The 15,063-nt window shown below is 58.4% G+C and overlaps 1 protein-coding gene across 4 annotated transcripts in view; it reads left to right on the top strand.

The window, feature by feature from the left end:
- LOC309883832 (rab11 family-interacting protein 3-like) overlaps positions 1 to 12,442 on the top strand; it is a 47,896-nt gene extending 35,454 nt beyond the window's left edge. For all 4 annotated transcript variants that reach the window (XM_082772225.1, XM_082772224.1, XM_082772223.1 and 1 more), the window contains 8 exons: positions 1,862 to 1,955; positions 3,461 to 3,564; positions 4,716 to 4,856; positions 6,036 to 6,117; positions 7,719 to 7,856; positions 8,662 to 8,817; positions 9,299 to 9,439; positions 10,136 to 12,442. In XM_082772225.1, coding sequence (XP_082628351.1) covers positions 1,862 to 1,955; positions 3,461 to 3,564; positions 4,716 to 4,856; positions 6,036 to 6,117; positions 7,719 to 7,856; positions 8,662 to 8,817; positions 9,299 to 9,439; positions 10,136 to 10,249 — 970 coding nt within the window. In that variant the 3' untranslated portion in view covers positions 10,250 to 12,442. The remainder of the gene's footprint in view (positions 1 to 1,861; positions 1,956 to 3,460; positions 3,565 to 4,715; positions 4,857 to 6,035; positions 6,118 to 7,718; positions 7,857 to 8,661; positions 8,818 to 9,298; positions 9,440 to 10,135) is intronic.
- Positions 12,443 to 15,063: the final 2,621 nt, after the last annotated feature.

Here is a 15,063-nt window from a genome sequence, read left to right as displayed (position 1 = left end):
AACCGAGGGGCTCAGGAGCTTCCCTGAACCCCTTTGTCCCACATTCCCCTTCCCAATTTTTCCTGTGGTCAGCAGTCTCTCCTCCCGGAAAGGAAGCGCGTCTTTGATACTAAATTTCCTCCTTCCACTCATCTCACTTTCGAGATCTTTGTGAAAAACAGGGGCAGGAAAGAAGGCTGAAGGGAGCAGCCTGTCCCCGGGTTTCCTGTTTCAGGACTAGCTTTTGTCCCCTGGCTGGCAGAAATCATTTGGGGAGGGTTTGAGTTAAACTCCTGGGAACGGGGACGCACCATCCACCCTGGCTGAGGCTTCGTGGGTCGAGCTGCAGGGCCGGGGCCAGGCTGGGTTCCCTGGGACCCGTGGGCACAGGCCAGTGGTGGTCACTTGGAGAGCAGTCAGGGTTAGGTTGTGGTAGTGACAGAGAAGAGCCAGGTCCTGAAGATCAGCCCAAAGGGTGCTTTTGGAGGCAGATACTGTAATTAAAACATAACATTTGCTCCTTGTAAATTGATTTCATTTTGGTGAGGGCTCTTTCCCTGACTTCTGTTATCCGGGTTCTGCGTGTGCCAAGAAATCTCAGCTGCTTAGGCCCTGTTGCGCTTGGCATGATTCAAATGACAAATGTGCCCGAGACTTCAGCATCTAAATATATACCAGGGTGAGGAGGCAAAATAAGCCTGGTACTCAGCTGCGGTCTCTTCTGTAAATGCCAGTTATGCTTCATGAATATTTGCATGAGCATATTGTGTAGCGGGGTGAATTTCAGAGCCCAGCTGACAAACTCATTGGATAATTTAGGTTCAGAGAGGCCTCTGTGCTTCTCTCATTCGCCTCCTGCTCAAAGCAGTGCTGGCTTCGAAGTAGCTCGGCTTGCTCATCGGGGGGTAGCGGGAGAGCAGAGCACCCGTGAGACAGGGAAACAGGGAAAGGCCCCTCTCCCTTTTCGGGGACACTGTCGGGGTCCCAGCCCCATCTCCATCACCCAGCCTGAGCGAGCTGAGCCCGTTACTGGCAGTCCTTGGGCATCCACAAGAAGCGGCCGTTCCCCGGTAGGGAACCAGTTCAGGCGTTTGCGAGCACAGACTGCGGTGTAAGGCACGTTGGTGCCAGTGTAGGAAGCTCTAGGAATGGGATTTTGCTGGGAACATGGATGGTTTTCTCCAGGCAGCCTGGTCAGGGCTCCCAGAGCTGGAATATAACGACCCCTCGCTGTGGCCATAGCTGCTGCTGGTGCCCTGGAGCTAATCAGCAGCGATAGCACGGCAATTAAAGGCAAGTCAGCCCCTCCACGCGGCATCCTGGGCAGTGTCCTTTGGGTTGGCACGAAGCCACGGACACCGGTGTCGCAAGGCCTTGCTAATGATTAGCTTGCTCTCGGCCGCAGCAGCGGTGGGCTGGGGGGGTTTTTTCCCCATTTCCCTCCCCTTCCACCCGCTGCCCCCACTCGTCCACCCTACCAGCAGCAAGAACCGAGCTCCCCGTCCTTCGCTGGGGAGCGCACGGCCTCCGTATGCTCAGAAAGAAAGAAATTGGGCCGGGGGAGCTCTTATCTCCCGTTCCAAAGAGCGAGAGCGGGTGATCGCGGTGTGAAGTCCCAGCAGCATGTGTCCACGTCTGCACGCCGCTCGCAGGGCGCGTTCCTTCGGCCGGTAAGCACCGAGGTGCTTGGGCTGCTTCGCCCCTTTAGCTTGCCGTGGTGCCGAGGGACACTGCTCTGCGAGGGCCACGGCAGGAGGTGGCAGCTGAGGAGGAGAGATTGGGGCCCGGACCCTGCGGTGTAGCGGTGGTTGTCGCCTGGACTTGCTATGTTTGCCCTAATGTTCGTGTTCCTGGGGGTCGGGGTGGCTTTTCTCTGCTACAGGCAGCTGCATCAGACCAGCGCGCTGTCCGTGGGGGCGATGGAGGAGTCGTACCGGGACACGCTGGAGTGCACGGAGGAGGACATCACGGACAAGGTAGGAGCAGGGGCGTCCGTGCCATCCCGCAGCGGGTCGGGGGTGGCTCGCTGTGCTACGAAATGCCTGGACAAGGGCTGGGGCAGAGCTCCTCTGGGTGTGTAGCTGCCCTGGGGAAGGCTGGTGGGACGTGGGCAGCCCTCTGAATCGAGAGGGTTTAAACTGAGAGGTCTCTGAGTCAAGCTGCAGAGCTCCTGTGCTGAGCGAGGAGCTCCAGCTGCTGCCTGCTCCCCGGGGACGGCGTGCCGCCCGCCCGCAGGTGGTGGTGGCACCTCCTGGTGCTGCTGTGCCCGCCGAGGGCTGGCTGTTTGCAGAGGGTTTTCGCTTCTGCTTCATGTTTTGGGATGAGGTGTCGTCCACATCTGCTTCTCCAGGACGAGCAAAGTCCCCCAGTGGGAAACGAGGGCGTCCTTCCCTTGGCCTCGTCCTGCCGCGAGGACACAAAGCCGACCTTGTGTCGGGCTGGTGGGGTCGTCCCGGGTGTTGTGAGCTGGGGATTGCGGGGCAGGAGGACAAGAAAGCTTTTGTTTGAACACCAGGAGCTAAAAATAGGTAGAGGAAGGATGGAAAGTTAGAGATGAGTGAGCTGGGGCTTGTGTAAATGTTTGCTGCAGTAATGAAACTCTTTCAAAATAGCTCCTTAATTCTGCAGCCGTGAATAGAGACCTGCGTGGAGCAGCGTGTGAAAGACAAACCTGTGTGTTTGGCTGCACTCTGGTATAATTATAATGCATAAAAGGCCTTTAAAAAACAAATTAACATTTTTCCAAGTCTGAAAGTTGAATACAACGCCGCAGACCTCACGTTCCTGAACGGTCTCCAGCCGTCTGGCTAGGAAAGCTGCCCCAGTGCTTCTAGTAAAGTCCTTGTCTCCGCGTGCTGCTGTTTTGTAATGCACTCAGGTCTCCTTGGCCCTTCTCCCCTCACTGATGGGATTCCTACAGCTCAGGTTTCGTAGACGTGAGACGTGCTCCCAGTTCCTTTGTGGTTTGGGACTCTGTGTGGCGGTGCGAGTGGGACTTGGGGACCACGAGTAAGTGGAAACACAGAGAGGGCTGAAATATGCCAGGTACAGGGAGAAAACGCTCATCTCTGCCCCCTTCCAGCAGGCAGTGTTGTTTCCCTGTGGCCTCATTTACACTTAGCTGTCCTTTCCTAAGCAGCGGGTGGTTGTTCCCAGCCTCAGGGCTGCACTCCAGCTCAGCGGTGATGCTGCAGAGATCCCGCTGGGTCTTTCCCTCTGGACATTCAGTATCTTGTTGGGAAGACAGGAAACAGTGAAGCGTTGGGCCCCGTACTTCTACTCGGGAGACACGAGACACTCAGAAACCAGAGCATAAAAGGATGTTTTGAACAAAGGCACGGCTCCCTGCTTCCAGTGGCAGCCGTCCCCGTTCAGGTGGCTCAGCCAGGTCCGAGCTCCAGCGAGGGCTCCTGCAGTGAGGGTCGCTTTGTGGGGTGGAGAGCGGGGTGTGGGCTGACCCTTGCCTCTCCCATGTCCCCAGGTTGTCTTTCTGGAGAAGCGGGTGACAGAGCTGGAAAAGGACACGGCTGCCAACGGTGAGCAGCACAGCCGCCTCAAGCAGGAGAACCTGCAGCTCGTGCACAGGTAAGGAGCCCGGTTTGTGCCACCTCTTGCTCAGCAGGAGGGGCTCTCGTGCGGGATGGTGCGGTCCCACACGCACTTTTTGGGGCCGCTGGCACATTCCCAGGAGCTCTGTTAATTGCTGGCAGCTCAGCAGGTACAAACGGCCCACCTCTGGCCACGGTGCCAGCTTGCACTCGCTCCTTCGGAGTATGCTGCTTGGGTGCATGTAAACACAGAGCTTTGTAGGTCTGTTTCCACATGTCCACCCTTAACGCTGCCTGCAGAGCCCCAGAGGCTGGCTCAGGGAGGCTCGTGGCTCCCAGCCAGCCTCAGCCCTGCTGCTTTCGGATCCTGGCTGCAGCACAGCCCCTTCGGATCCCGTTTTAAGTAATCGCTGTCCTTACGGATCTGGCAGGCTTCTCTCTTCCAGCAGTGTATTTACGCTCCCAGATAAACCCAGCAGGAGTTATCTATAGGGCTGTAAGGCTGTTAAGTAATGATTGTGTCATGGAACCGAGCGTTCAAACAAAGGTTTCTCTAAGCCGTGATAAACTTTGCGGCGAGGGGAACGCTTTCACTTCAGCGGCTTGGCCCAGAAGTGTCAGTCGGCTTTTAATCACGTAAAGCCCTCTGTGTACTCCTTGCTGCTTCAAGAACGGCTTCATCTGGCAAAAGCCTGCCTGTGCAAAGCGATTACATAAAGCAGAGCAAAGCAGCCTCCCAGCAAGCCGGGGTGAGGAGCTCCACGGAGGCTGGGACTGCCTCTGCCCGCTCCTCTGCCCGCACGAGCAAGCACAGCTGCTGCCCCAAAGCGTGCCACGATTGTGGGACTGCGTGGAAATCCCCGTTGTGCTGGCACACAGAGGTTTGACCTGCAGAGCCTGTATTTTTAGGGCTGGGGACATAAGAGTGTGAAAAGGAAGAGGGTTAAGGGACGAGGTTCCCATTCAGTAGCTTGTTCCCGGTGGTGCCGTGCCTGAGACCCGCAGGGTGTGTTACAAAATGATTGCTGTGCTTTCACCCTCATCCTCTTCTTGCTGTCTCCCCCCTTATAAAAAGGTTGTGATGCAGCCTGGAGAGGTAGAAAAATAGATGGAGACATCTACCAGCATGTGCCACCCAGTTTATTTTACTTTAATACCATGTTTAATGCCTCTCCCTCCTCTCCACAGAGCCAACGCTCTCGAGGAACAGCTGAAGGAGCAGGAGCTGAGAGCTGACCAGACGCTCCTGGAGGAGATCAAGAAGCAGAGGGAGATGCTGAGCAAAATGGAGAGGGAGAAGAGCATTGAGATCGAGAACCTGCAGGCCAGGTGGGGCTGGGGCAGGGCTGGGTGGCAGCATGTCTCCCGGACCTGCACGGCCGCTGGTGTCTGTGGGGAGACAGAGGGTGGCAGAGGTTGACCTGAGCTTGGCTAAAGGTGTGGCTAAAGTCAATATAAACCCTGAGGTTTGGCTGCTTCTCCTTCCTTACCTTTGTCCCAAAGTCAGGCCCCTCCGTGAACCTGGTCTCAGACTTATTTGGGTTTCCCTGATGCAGTTTAGTCTAGCTCATGTTCTCCCTCCTTGGGCCTGCCCCGCAGTGCACAAACGCAGATGTTGTTTGTTAGCACTTCTTCACGTGAAAGACCCGAGGAACTCTGTTTGATGCTCAGACCTGAGTCGCGTCTTGGAAACAAGCAAATGTCTGATCCTGCTCCCAGAAGCTGCAGGGGTTACGGACCTGGGCAGGCGCAGGTCGAGAGGGAAGGCAGAGCTCTCCCCGGTGAGAAAGGAGCAGGTAGTGCGGCACGAGTGGGTCGTGGCTGCAGGCTGCTTGGAGGAGCAGGAGGGTACTGGGGCAGAGCAAGACCCCATCGTGAGAAGGAAGAGTGGTGACACCGGTGGTGTCCTGGACCCCTAGGGTTCATACAGCCTTGTGGCTTCCTGAGGAAAGAGTAGCATGGGAGACAGTTCCATGTATTTGGCAGGTTTTTTCTGATGGGGCATTTTTTTCTGGTTTTCCAGAACAATTATTGCTATTGCTTGTGGTGAATGAAAAATTACTGAACTTCACTTTATTTTTTTTTTAATTGGGGTTGTGGTAGGACAGTTACCATATCACGGGGATGGGATGTTACTTTACTGGGAGAATGCAAAGCTGAAGCCCTGTCTGAGCCCCTGCTCTGACTGCCCAGGCAATATTTGCTTTCTGGTGCTCAGTGCTGAGGTTTGCCCATGGACACCGATGAAGCCTTTGGGCTAAAGAATCATATTCAACCTAGTTGAGGAGAGCACGGCACTGGACAAAAGACTTGCCTGAAATTGTGTGGATTCCCCCCATTTTTCCCTGGGCATGGCACTAGTGGGAATCTCTGGGTTTGCACTGAAGAGATAAATCACTGCTGGCTTGCCTCCAGCACGTCCTGGTTTGATATTCCTGATGTTGCAACCAAGCCTCCCGCACTTGTGCTGTCGGGGTGACTTTCTGACACATCTCCCCGTTGTTGCAGGCTGCAGCTACTGGATGATGAGAACAGCGAGCTGAGGTCCTGTGTCCCGTGTTTAAAAGCCAACATCGAGAGGCTCGAGGAGGTGAGGACGTGTGTGTGTGTGTGGAAGGAGGGTCTCTCTGCCCTCCGTGCTGGGGCTGCCAGCAGAATGTGGCAGCATCGCTCTGTGCTGGCCTCTCTGGCTAAAAACCTGGGATTAAAACCCTGCAGAGCCTCTCCTTGTGACAGCAGCAGAACCTCAGCCCTGGTGGGGCTGCTTCGGAGGGGACTCGTGCCCTCTGCTGGAGGCTCGTCCCCAGCCCTGCAGAGGGGCCGGGGCAGTCCAAGGGGGGGAAGAGGAGCTGGCATGCTTTATCTGCTTCCTGCCAGGCAGATACGCCGTCAGCAGGAGCTGTGTGCTGAGTCTTCAAAGCCCTGCCTTATCTCCCAGACCCTCGCCCCTGCTCAGGCTCAAGGCCGTGCATCTGCAGCCGGGGCGGAGGCTGCCCGAGGGGCTGCAGCCTCCCCAGGGCTGGCTTTGGGAGGGAGCCTGGGTTAGGGGTCCCACAGCAGGCCCAAAAGTCACGTCGTGTTTCTGCTCAAGTCTGTGGCGCATTTAAGATTAAAACTGAAGTGAAATCAGAGCTCTCTGCCCGGCTGAAGGCCTCCAGGATTTCATCCGTTTGCAGTCCGTGAGCCTGCAGGGCATCGCTGCGGCTCAGCCTCCACCCGAAATGGCCAAGGCGAAGCTGCCTTCGTCTGCCACGGCCGTGTAAACACGGTGCACTGAGGCCGGGGATGGGAGAACCGCCATGGGTCTGGGGATGGATTTCTTGCCTAGGTGTGTCCAGCCATGCGAGGGTTGTTTTGATCCTTAATCCCTCTGCAGAGCAGCGCGGCTTTTCTCCGCAGTTAAATGTGATTAAGCAGCGGTGAGAGGCGCAGTTGCTGCCCCTCCCTGCCGAGGAGAGAAGCCCTGCTGACGGACTGCTGTCTTGTTTGGTGCCAGAAATCCGGGTTTTGTTGTCAGTGCTGCATTCCTGCTTGCGCGCTGCCTTCGGTGCTGTGCTGCGCGGCACTGGGGCACCCCAGCCCCGAGATCAGAAAGCCAAAACCTCCCTCACGGGGAGAGCCAGGCTGGAAGCCTGGGGTGAATTGGTCACAGGAAGAGAGGAGCTGCTGTACAGGGAGGCGTCCTGCGCAGGGCTGTTGTCACCAGCAGGTGACAAACTTCCCACACCACCTCCAGCCCCAGCCGAGGCGAGCCGGGCTGCGCGTTGGTTTTACTGCCTGGTGGAATTGGTCACGTTCAGGTGTGGGTCAGTCCCCAGTTAAGTTCATTGCTGTCTGAAAAATGGAATGAAGTTCCTTTCAGTGGCATGAGATCCTGGATTTCTGGCTGTTCTGCAGTTCAGACCTAAGGAGCCCAGGGTCTCTCGTTGCCCCGTAGTCCCCGTTGAGCCGTGTCCCACCCCGGCACGGCGCTGCCCCAGCGCAGGGAGCTCACTGTGCCATGATCCTAGGAGCACTGCTTTAATCTGTGGCTCTTCTTGAAGCACTCGTGCTCTGCAGCCCTCAGACAGCAAACGAGGTGGCAGCAGGCAAGGGGAGCATCCCCGCGGGGCTGGGTGCGCCGGGCCCTGGGGCGAGCGGGACGAGCCCTGGCAGCCGGGCTCTGCCTCACGGCCCCGCGTGTCGCTGCAGGAGAAGCAGAAGCTGCTGGATGAGATCGAAGACCTCACCGTGCAGCTCACGGAGGAGCAGGAGAACAAGAGGAAGATGGGGGACAAGCTGAGCCAGGAGAGACACCAGTTTCAGAAGGAGAAGGAGTCGACCCAGGAGGTGAGTAGAGTTTCGTTGCCTGCTGCAGCCCTTCCCATTAGTCCCCCCCGAGACAGGGGGTGTTACAGGGGAGCTGGGGGTGTTACAGGGGAGCTGGGGGTGTTACAGGGGAGCTGGCTTCAGCAGCCTCTCCAGAACCATCTGTAACTATTTGTAAAGCGTTGGGTCCTGCCTGCATGGAGAAAGGTAGTGCAGCAGCTTAACTGTGTAACATTTGTCACTTTTGCCTCTGTGAAAATTCAACCGAGCATGTTTGCCTGCATCCACAAACCCGTTTGGGCTGTGCCAGGCTGATCAGTTGGCCTCCTGCACCCAGGGAGCTGTGGCAGCAGCACGTGGAACCAGCAAAGGGGAGGAGAAGGGTGCAGGGCTGCCTGGGGGAGAGCTCCCAGCTCGTCTGTGCTTGGGGGCAGAGATAGAGACCTCTCTCACCTCCGTCCAGGTATCTGCTTGGCAGTTCCAGCTGGAGGCTCCAACAGTGCTTGCTGTTCTGGTAGGAAAGGAGCTTTGGGGCTCAGAGTGGAAATTGGGGAAATTTTGGTGTTGCCGAGAGCGCTCGGGTGAGGTGGGGATTCACGGCACTGCCCGTGGCAACAGTGGGCAGCTGTCGGAGCAGCTCTGTCTCCGGCTGCAGAGCCTGAAGGGGAAGCTGAGTGCCCCCAGGCAGTCTGTTAGCCCTGCTGCAGCCGTCGGGGGGTAGCTGCAGCTGGCAGACAGCCCCTGTGTCACAGCAGCCGCATCCCGCACGAGCTGTCGGACCCGCAGAGGACGCAGCACTCAGCTGTCCCCTTCCTTTGCGCCGCAGCTCATTGAGGACCTCAGGAAGCAGCTCGAGCACTTGCAGCTCTTCAAGCTGGAAGCTGAGCAGCGGCGAGGCAGGAGCAGCAGCATGGGGCTCCAGGAGTACAACAGCAGGACGCGGGAGACGGAGCTGGAGCAAGAGATCAAGCAGCTCAAGCAGGTGCGGGCAGCTGGGCAGGGAGGGAAGCGCCTCGGCTGCGTGGTGTGCACGAGGGGATGACAGTTCCTCGACAGAGCGAGGGGTGCCCAGCTCCTCGCTTGGTGGATGCTCCCCTCTGAGGAGCTGGCCGTGGATCCAGCATCCTGCTGCTTCTTGCCCCGCTCTGGGACAGGAGAGGTGGGATCCTTCCTCTGAAGGACACCCTGTGTATGCAAGAACCCCTCTATGCTGTGTCCCCTGGGTCTGCTCAGGACATTTCATGTTTCCAAAGGTTCTCCAGGCTCTCCTGAGCCAGAGCCAGGAGACCGTGTGCTGCTCCTGGCGTTCTGGGAGCTGCTGGCTTCGAGGACAGCCCCTGCCTTCCCCAGATGTGTGGTGGGGGTCGAACGGGTCTGCTTTGGGACACCACGCGGCGTCTGATAGCTGTTCTGCTATATCAGATACCATATCAGATACCTGATCCGATGTCTGTTGCAAACAGGATAACAGGAACCTGAAGGAGCAGAACGACGAGCTGAATGGGCAGATCATTAACTTGAGCATCCAGGGAGCCAAGAACCTCTTCTCAGCCTCCTTCTCTGAATCCCTGGCAGCCGAGATCAGCTCGGTCTCCAGAGACGAGGTAGGTGCCGCCGGGAGCTGCTTTGCTCAAACTGCATCTTCCCAGGGTGGCTGGGGCTTCTCCACCCCTCTCAGCCTGGCAGGAGCCGATGTGGCGGTGCCTGTGGTTCTGCTCACTCCTCAAATCCACCTGAAAGCTGTCAGGAGCAAAGAAATACCCATGCAACAATTTAAAGAGCATTTGGGACTTGCCCTGCCTGCCAGCCCTCGTTCCTGGGAGCCGGGGAAGCTGCTCCCTTCCAATCTAACTTTGCCTTCCTCTCCTGGGACGCAGCAGCAGGCACGGGGTGTGCCTGGCTGTCTGTAGGTGTCCCAAAAGCCCAGGCAGCTGGGACATCTACCCTGGACAGCCTGGATCTTCACTTCTCCTGTGGCACATGCTGTCCCTGCTCCAGTGGCTGCACCCAGACACTGGTGGGAGAGCCCACACAAGTGCCAGAATTTAATCTTTTGAACCCCGAGCCCTGGGGGCAGCCCCAGAGAAACGAGCACGTCTGCCAGGGGCCTCTGTTTTTTTTGGCCAAGCCCCACGTGCAGGGTTTGGGGAGCCTGGGAGCATCCATCAGGGAGAATCCTTGGAGGGAGGGGTGGAAAAGAAGGGGGAAACTTCTGCCTGATGTCTGCTCCAGGGCAAGGAACCCTGCTGCTGTCCCAGGGCGGCGGTGACCGCTTCTCCCTTTCTCTCTCCCCCTCGCAGCTCATGGAAGCGATTCAAAAGCAAGAGGAGATCAACTTCCGCCTGCAGGACTACATCGACAGGATCATCGTGGCCATCATGGAGACAAACCCCTCCATCCTGGAAGTGAAGTAAGGGCGGCCGAGAGCCGCGGGCTGCGCACTCTTCGATGGGTGTGGATTTGGTGCTCTGAGAGGAGAAAGAGGGACTTGAAACGTCTTTGCTCTGGATGAAGGCACAAGGAAGCATCGCGTCGGGTCGGGGGGTGAGCCAGCCAGCGGACCGGGGAAACAGAAACCCAGCAGCAAGGCTTTGTGGTCTGACTCCGTTATTTTGAAACCCTCACGGCTTCGAGGGGTGAAAGGGAACCTGGAGAAGAAGTACAGGCAACGGACAGCCGCGAGGAGGACCTGTCCCAGCCCCGCTACCAGCAGAGCTGACCGGCGGCTGCGCCTGGTGGGAACTGTCCCGAGGGCGGTGGCAGACCCTCTGACACACGGGGCCGACACCAGGGTGTGAGGAGGGGGCTCCTCCAAACTTGCAGGGTCACGGGATGGAGAAGGAAGCGCTGGAGCTGACGTTTTCCCTTGCTGCCCTGTCCAGCCCAAGTATCTGCTTTGCCAAAGTGTCCGTGACACACTCACTCACTGGGGCAGATCTGGGAAAGAGGGAAACTTGTCCTGGACTTGTAGATTTATTTTTTTTTTTTAAATTAACTTAATGCAAATGTCCTCATCCAGCTGGCGCAGTTAATCCTTGCCCTGCTGCTTTCGCTTGGGAACGGGTTGCGTGCAGAGAGCTGGCTGCTCGCTCGCTCGCCGGTGGCAGAAAGAGGCAGGGGAGCGGCCGTCCTTGGCGCAGGGCGTGAGTGCAGCTTGTCACCTGCCTCCTTATTTATTTTTGCTGTCTGTGGCTCTCTTCCCTCTGCTCTCACGGCCCCGGCGTGCGGCCCGGCAGAGCGACCACCCTCCTCCACGTGCCCGCGTGTCCACCCCAGCTGCGGGCACGGCGGTGCTGCCTGTCCCACCTCCTGGCACCGGGGAAAGGCTGCGACCACCACGCGAGGGCTGAGCTCTCCCCGTGGCCTCCCAGGGGCCCCAGCCCGGAGCAGGGCTCTGCCAGTGACGGTCCTGGAGGGAGAGCCCGCTCCAGCCACCGCTCCTCGCCCTGGGACGAGGCGGCCGCTCCGATTTCTCAGCCCAGCCCGCTGGGTAGAAGGGGTCTCTGGCCAGAGAATAAATCAGCAGCTCCCTGGGAAACAAAAGCCATGTTTACACCGGGCAGCTCTCAGTGCGCAGGCGGCCGTGGCATGGCCGTGGGGAGCAGCCGCTCACCCCGACCTGCTCCTCGCCGCTCCCGGGAGGAGCCAGGCCAGCGGGCCGCTGAGGATCTGCCTTCTGTTAGCACATCGGGCCTGCAGCAGTGCTTGTTTCTCCTGCTCGTCAGGGTTTAGAAACACCAGAGCGGTCCGAAAACAGAAGCCACAGCAATCTCTTGGCCGCTGGTTTGGGGAGAGGGGTCTTCTCCTCCCCAAAATGCTTCCAAGCGTGACAGCGCCGAGCACGCACCGCGGCTCCTCCTGCGCTGGCGTGGTGTTAGAGCAGCCGGCGGTGGGCTTCTCCCCCGGGGCACGATGAGCCAGGAGCGGTGGCAGACGCCGCAGCCTTAGCCCGGGCCGGGTCCCCGGAGGCTTTTCTGCTCCCCAGAGCCACGTCCCCCCTGCCACCGGCCCCGCGCCGAGCCCTCCTGCGCCTCTTCGCCGAGGACACCGCGCCGTGCCCGGCCCGCGGGAGGAAGCCACGTAATGTACATTTCCAGAGAAGCTTTGGGTGTAAATCAGTGTATACTTGGAGAGGGAAATTTTTCTATCTTGTAGAGTAGGTATTTTTATAGAATGAAGGTTGATCATTTTTTTAATACTTTAAAGAAGAGAGAAATGTATCTGTGTATACACAAAAGCATTATATATATATATATGTATAAATATATAAATATCGGAGATCTGCCTTTCTCGACTTGGGATCACGGATCCCCAGTTAATACAATCGTCTTTTTTCCTGTCGCTCACAAAGAGGTACTGTAACTGTAAATAAGCACCGGGAAAAAGTTTTAAGCAAACAAAGCACTGACTTGCACATTCACCATGCTTTAAAGTCCCTATGAAAAAAAGAAAAAAAAAAAAAAAAAACACAAAAAAAACCCCTGTACTTCCCCAAAATGTTCCTCTTTCCCCGCCGGTATGTGAAGGAAGTCCCAAAAGAGGCGAAAACAGTATTGTCTTAAATGATGTATCGATTCTTGTCTGATTAAAAGCTGTTACCATTCCTGCCCCCTGCCTTTCTTTCCAGCAGCTCTGGGAGGTTTCCCTGCACCTTGGGGGGAGGCTGTGGGAGGAAGAAAGGGGCTGGGGAGGGGAAGGCTGGGCCCAAAGGGCTGCCCCAAAGGGCTCCAATGTGCAAATCCCCTCTGAGCAACTCCGGTGTTGGAAACAGCCCCGCAGTGCTGCAAACTCACCCAAGCAGCCCCGGAGCACTCGAAGCTGCTGCAAAGAGCTCCGAGTGCCTCTGGATGCTGTGAAACGCCTCCGAGCAGCCCCGGCACAGCACCCAGCTCCCTGCAAACCGCTCCATCCTGCTCCAAACTGCTCCCAGCAGCAAGAAAACGGCTCGGAGCATCCCTCAAACACCTCTGGAGAGCCACAGAGCGACCTACAACCCTGCAAACAGCTCAAATGGATGCTAGGATTTCTCTAAGCACCTCTAAAAAGTCCTTTAAATTGCCTCCAAAAAATAACTCGAGCTCAACCAGCCTGAGGCTGCTCTAGAAATCTGGTGAGTAAACAGCTCTGCACGGCATGGAGTCACTTCAAGAAGCCCTAAAATACCTGTGAACAGCCCAAAACGCTGCAAGGACAGAGCTCGGGGCAGTGCTGAAGCACTTGAATTGCTCCAAGAGCCTCCTCCAACCAGCCCCGTAAGGCACCGAGGAGCTAAAGCTGCTTGCAGCGGCTCGAAGTAGCTCTTGAGCTCCTCAAACTTTTACAACTCCTTGAAATAGCTCAAAATGCATTCAAAAAAAAAAAAAAAAAAAAAAAAAAAAAAAAAAAAACACACACAAAAACTTTAGCAGCTCTGTAGCACTCCAAGCCTCCTGTGAATGGCTCTGAGGTGTCTCAAGTGCTCTGAAGCCCTCTGTGAGGCCCCTAAATTGCCTCCAAACCCTTCTAAGATCCCTCTCAACAGCATTAAAACCTCTCAATGATGGCCATAAGCTTCTCTGAGTGGTTCGAAACCTCCCCCAAAGGGCACTGAAAAGGTGTGAGCGGCTCTGGAACAGCTCCGTGCAGCTTTGTGGAGCTGAAAGCAGCTCCAAAACTCCTCTAAAACCCTTCTTCACCAGGTGTTTGCAGTGGCTCTGAAGCACCCGAGCTCTTCTGGATGTCGGCAGCGCCTGGCGGCTGCAGGCCACCCCAGCCCACCTCGGGCAGCTTTGAAGAGCTCTTAAAAAACCAGAAGTGCGTTTAAACAAACACGCTTTCAATAGCTTTATGGCTTTGCGGGGCTGTCGCGGCTCCAAAACTCCTTGGGGCCGCTCGGCAGCTTCTGCAAGGCTCCTCGCACCGCCGCCACCGCGCTCCGGCCCTTCTGGCCCTGCCATGAGTGCGCCGCGAGCCCCGACCGTGGCCACGGTGCCGGCCCTGTGGCCACCCTGCTGCTGCCTTCCTTGGGTCGGGCACAGTGAGCCCAGTGCTGGCTCGGCTCCACGGGTGAAAATAAATCACCCCGGCCTCATGGAGCACACCGCAGCACCGCCAGACCCTTCCTTGGGGAGCCAGCGGGCACCTCCGAAAGCCCCCAAATGTGGCCGGGACTACACTGCGGTCATGTCCTGCACCCCTGGGTGAGGACACGGCACTGGGGCTGCACCCGTGGGCTCCCCGTGGGGACGGGGGCGTGGGGCTGCAGCCCCCAGCCCGGGCCCAGCGCAGGAATGCGCTGCAGCCGCCGGGTGTTTACTCTCGGCCGTGCGGCTGGAGGGTGGTGAGGAGCAGGGCTGGCGCTGCGGGACCCTGTTTGGAGAAGGGATTTCCAGCTCCTTCCCTTCCACATCTGCTGCCAATCTCCCTCGCTGGGGCTGGGGACCGGGAGGGGGCGGCTTAACCCTTGGTGCCCCCCTCGAGCACCCCACGGGGCTATCGAGGGGCAGCCCCTCGCCCATCGGTGCTGCCCCTTGGCACTCACCTTGGGCTGCACCCCAAGATGCTGGCGGGGAGCGCGGGTCCCTGCAGCTGGTGGCCGGTCCCCAGGGATGCTCCAGGATGCAGGACAGGGGACGGTAACACCCAGTGGGCACCCAAACACCTGGCGAGGAGGTGACAACGGGCGGCTTGCCTGCGCCACCAGGTTTTCCTCCTCTTGCTCCAAGCAGGAAATCCCTGGCCTGCGGCGCACAGCCCACCCGGGACCCCCAGGACCCCCGCCCACCCAGGACCCCCACATTGAGCAGCGCCAAGGCGGGTGCTGGGAGCATCCCTGGGAGGGGGCAGCGTGGGGCAGGGCCTCTGGGTGCCCCCTTTGCACGGGGGCTGCAGGGCCAGGCGGGGGGGTCCCCAGCTCTGGCCACCGCTCTGCACTCCCACCTTGTGGGTGGCGGGGGGGGTCCCGTCCTCCTCCAGCACCCACGGGTGACCCCGTCCGTGGGGGGGCGAGGGGTGCAGCATCCCAGGGCAGTCGTGGGGTGGGGCTGGCGGGGTTGGGACCACCGGAGCCCCCCAAGCCTGGCCCGGGGAAGCGGGTGGGGGGGTCCGGCCGGGGCGGGGGCGAGGGCAGCGCCTCCCCCCGCCGCCCCCGCCCCCTGCAGCCCTCCCCTCCCCTCCTCCCGCTCCTTTCCCCTCCTCCTTCGCCTGCTCGCCCGCACAGCCCGGGGCAGCCGCCGCCGTCCCGGTTCGG

This window comes from Aythya marila, assembly GCF_965140915.1.
Source record: "Aythya marila genome assembly, chromosome: 15".
Classification (NCBI taxonomy): Eukaryota; Metazoa; Chordata; class Aves; order Anseriformes; family Anatidae; genus Aythya; species Aythya marila.
The sequence above is the reverse complement of the archived record's forward strand: the minus strand, read 5'-3'. Positions and strand labels throughout refer to the sequence as shown.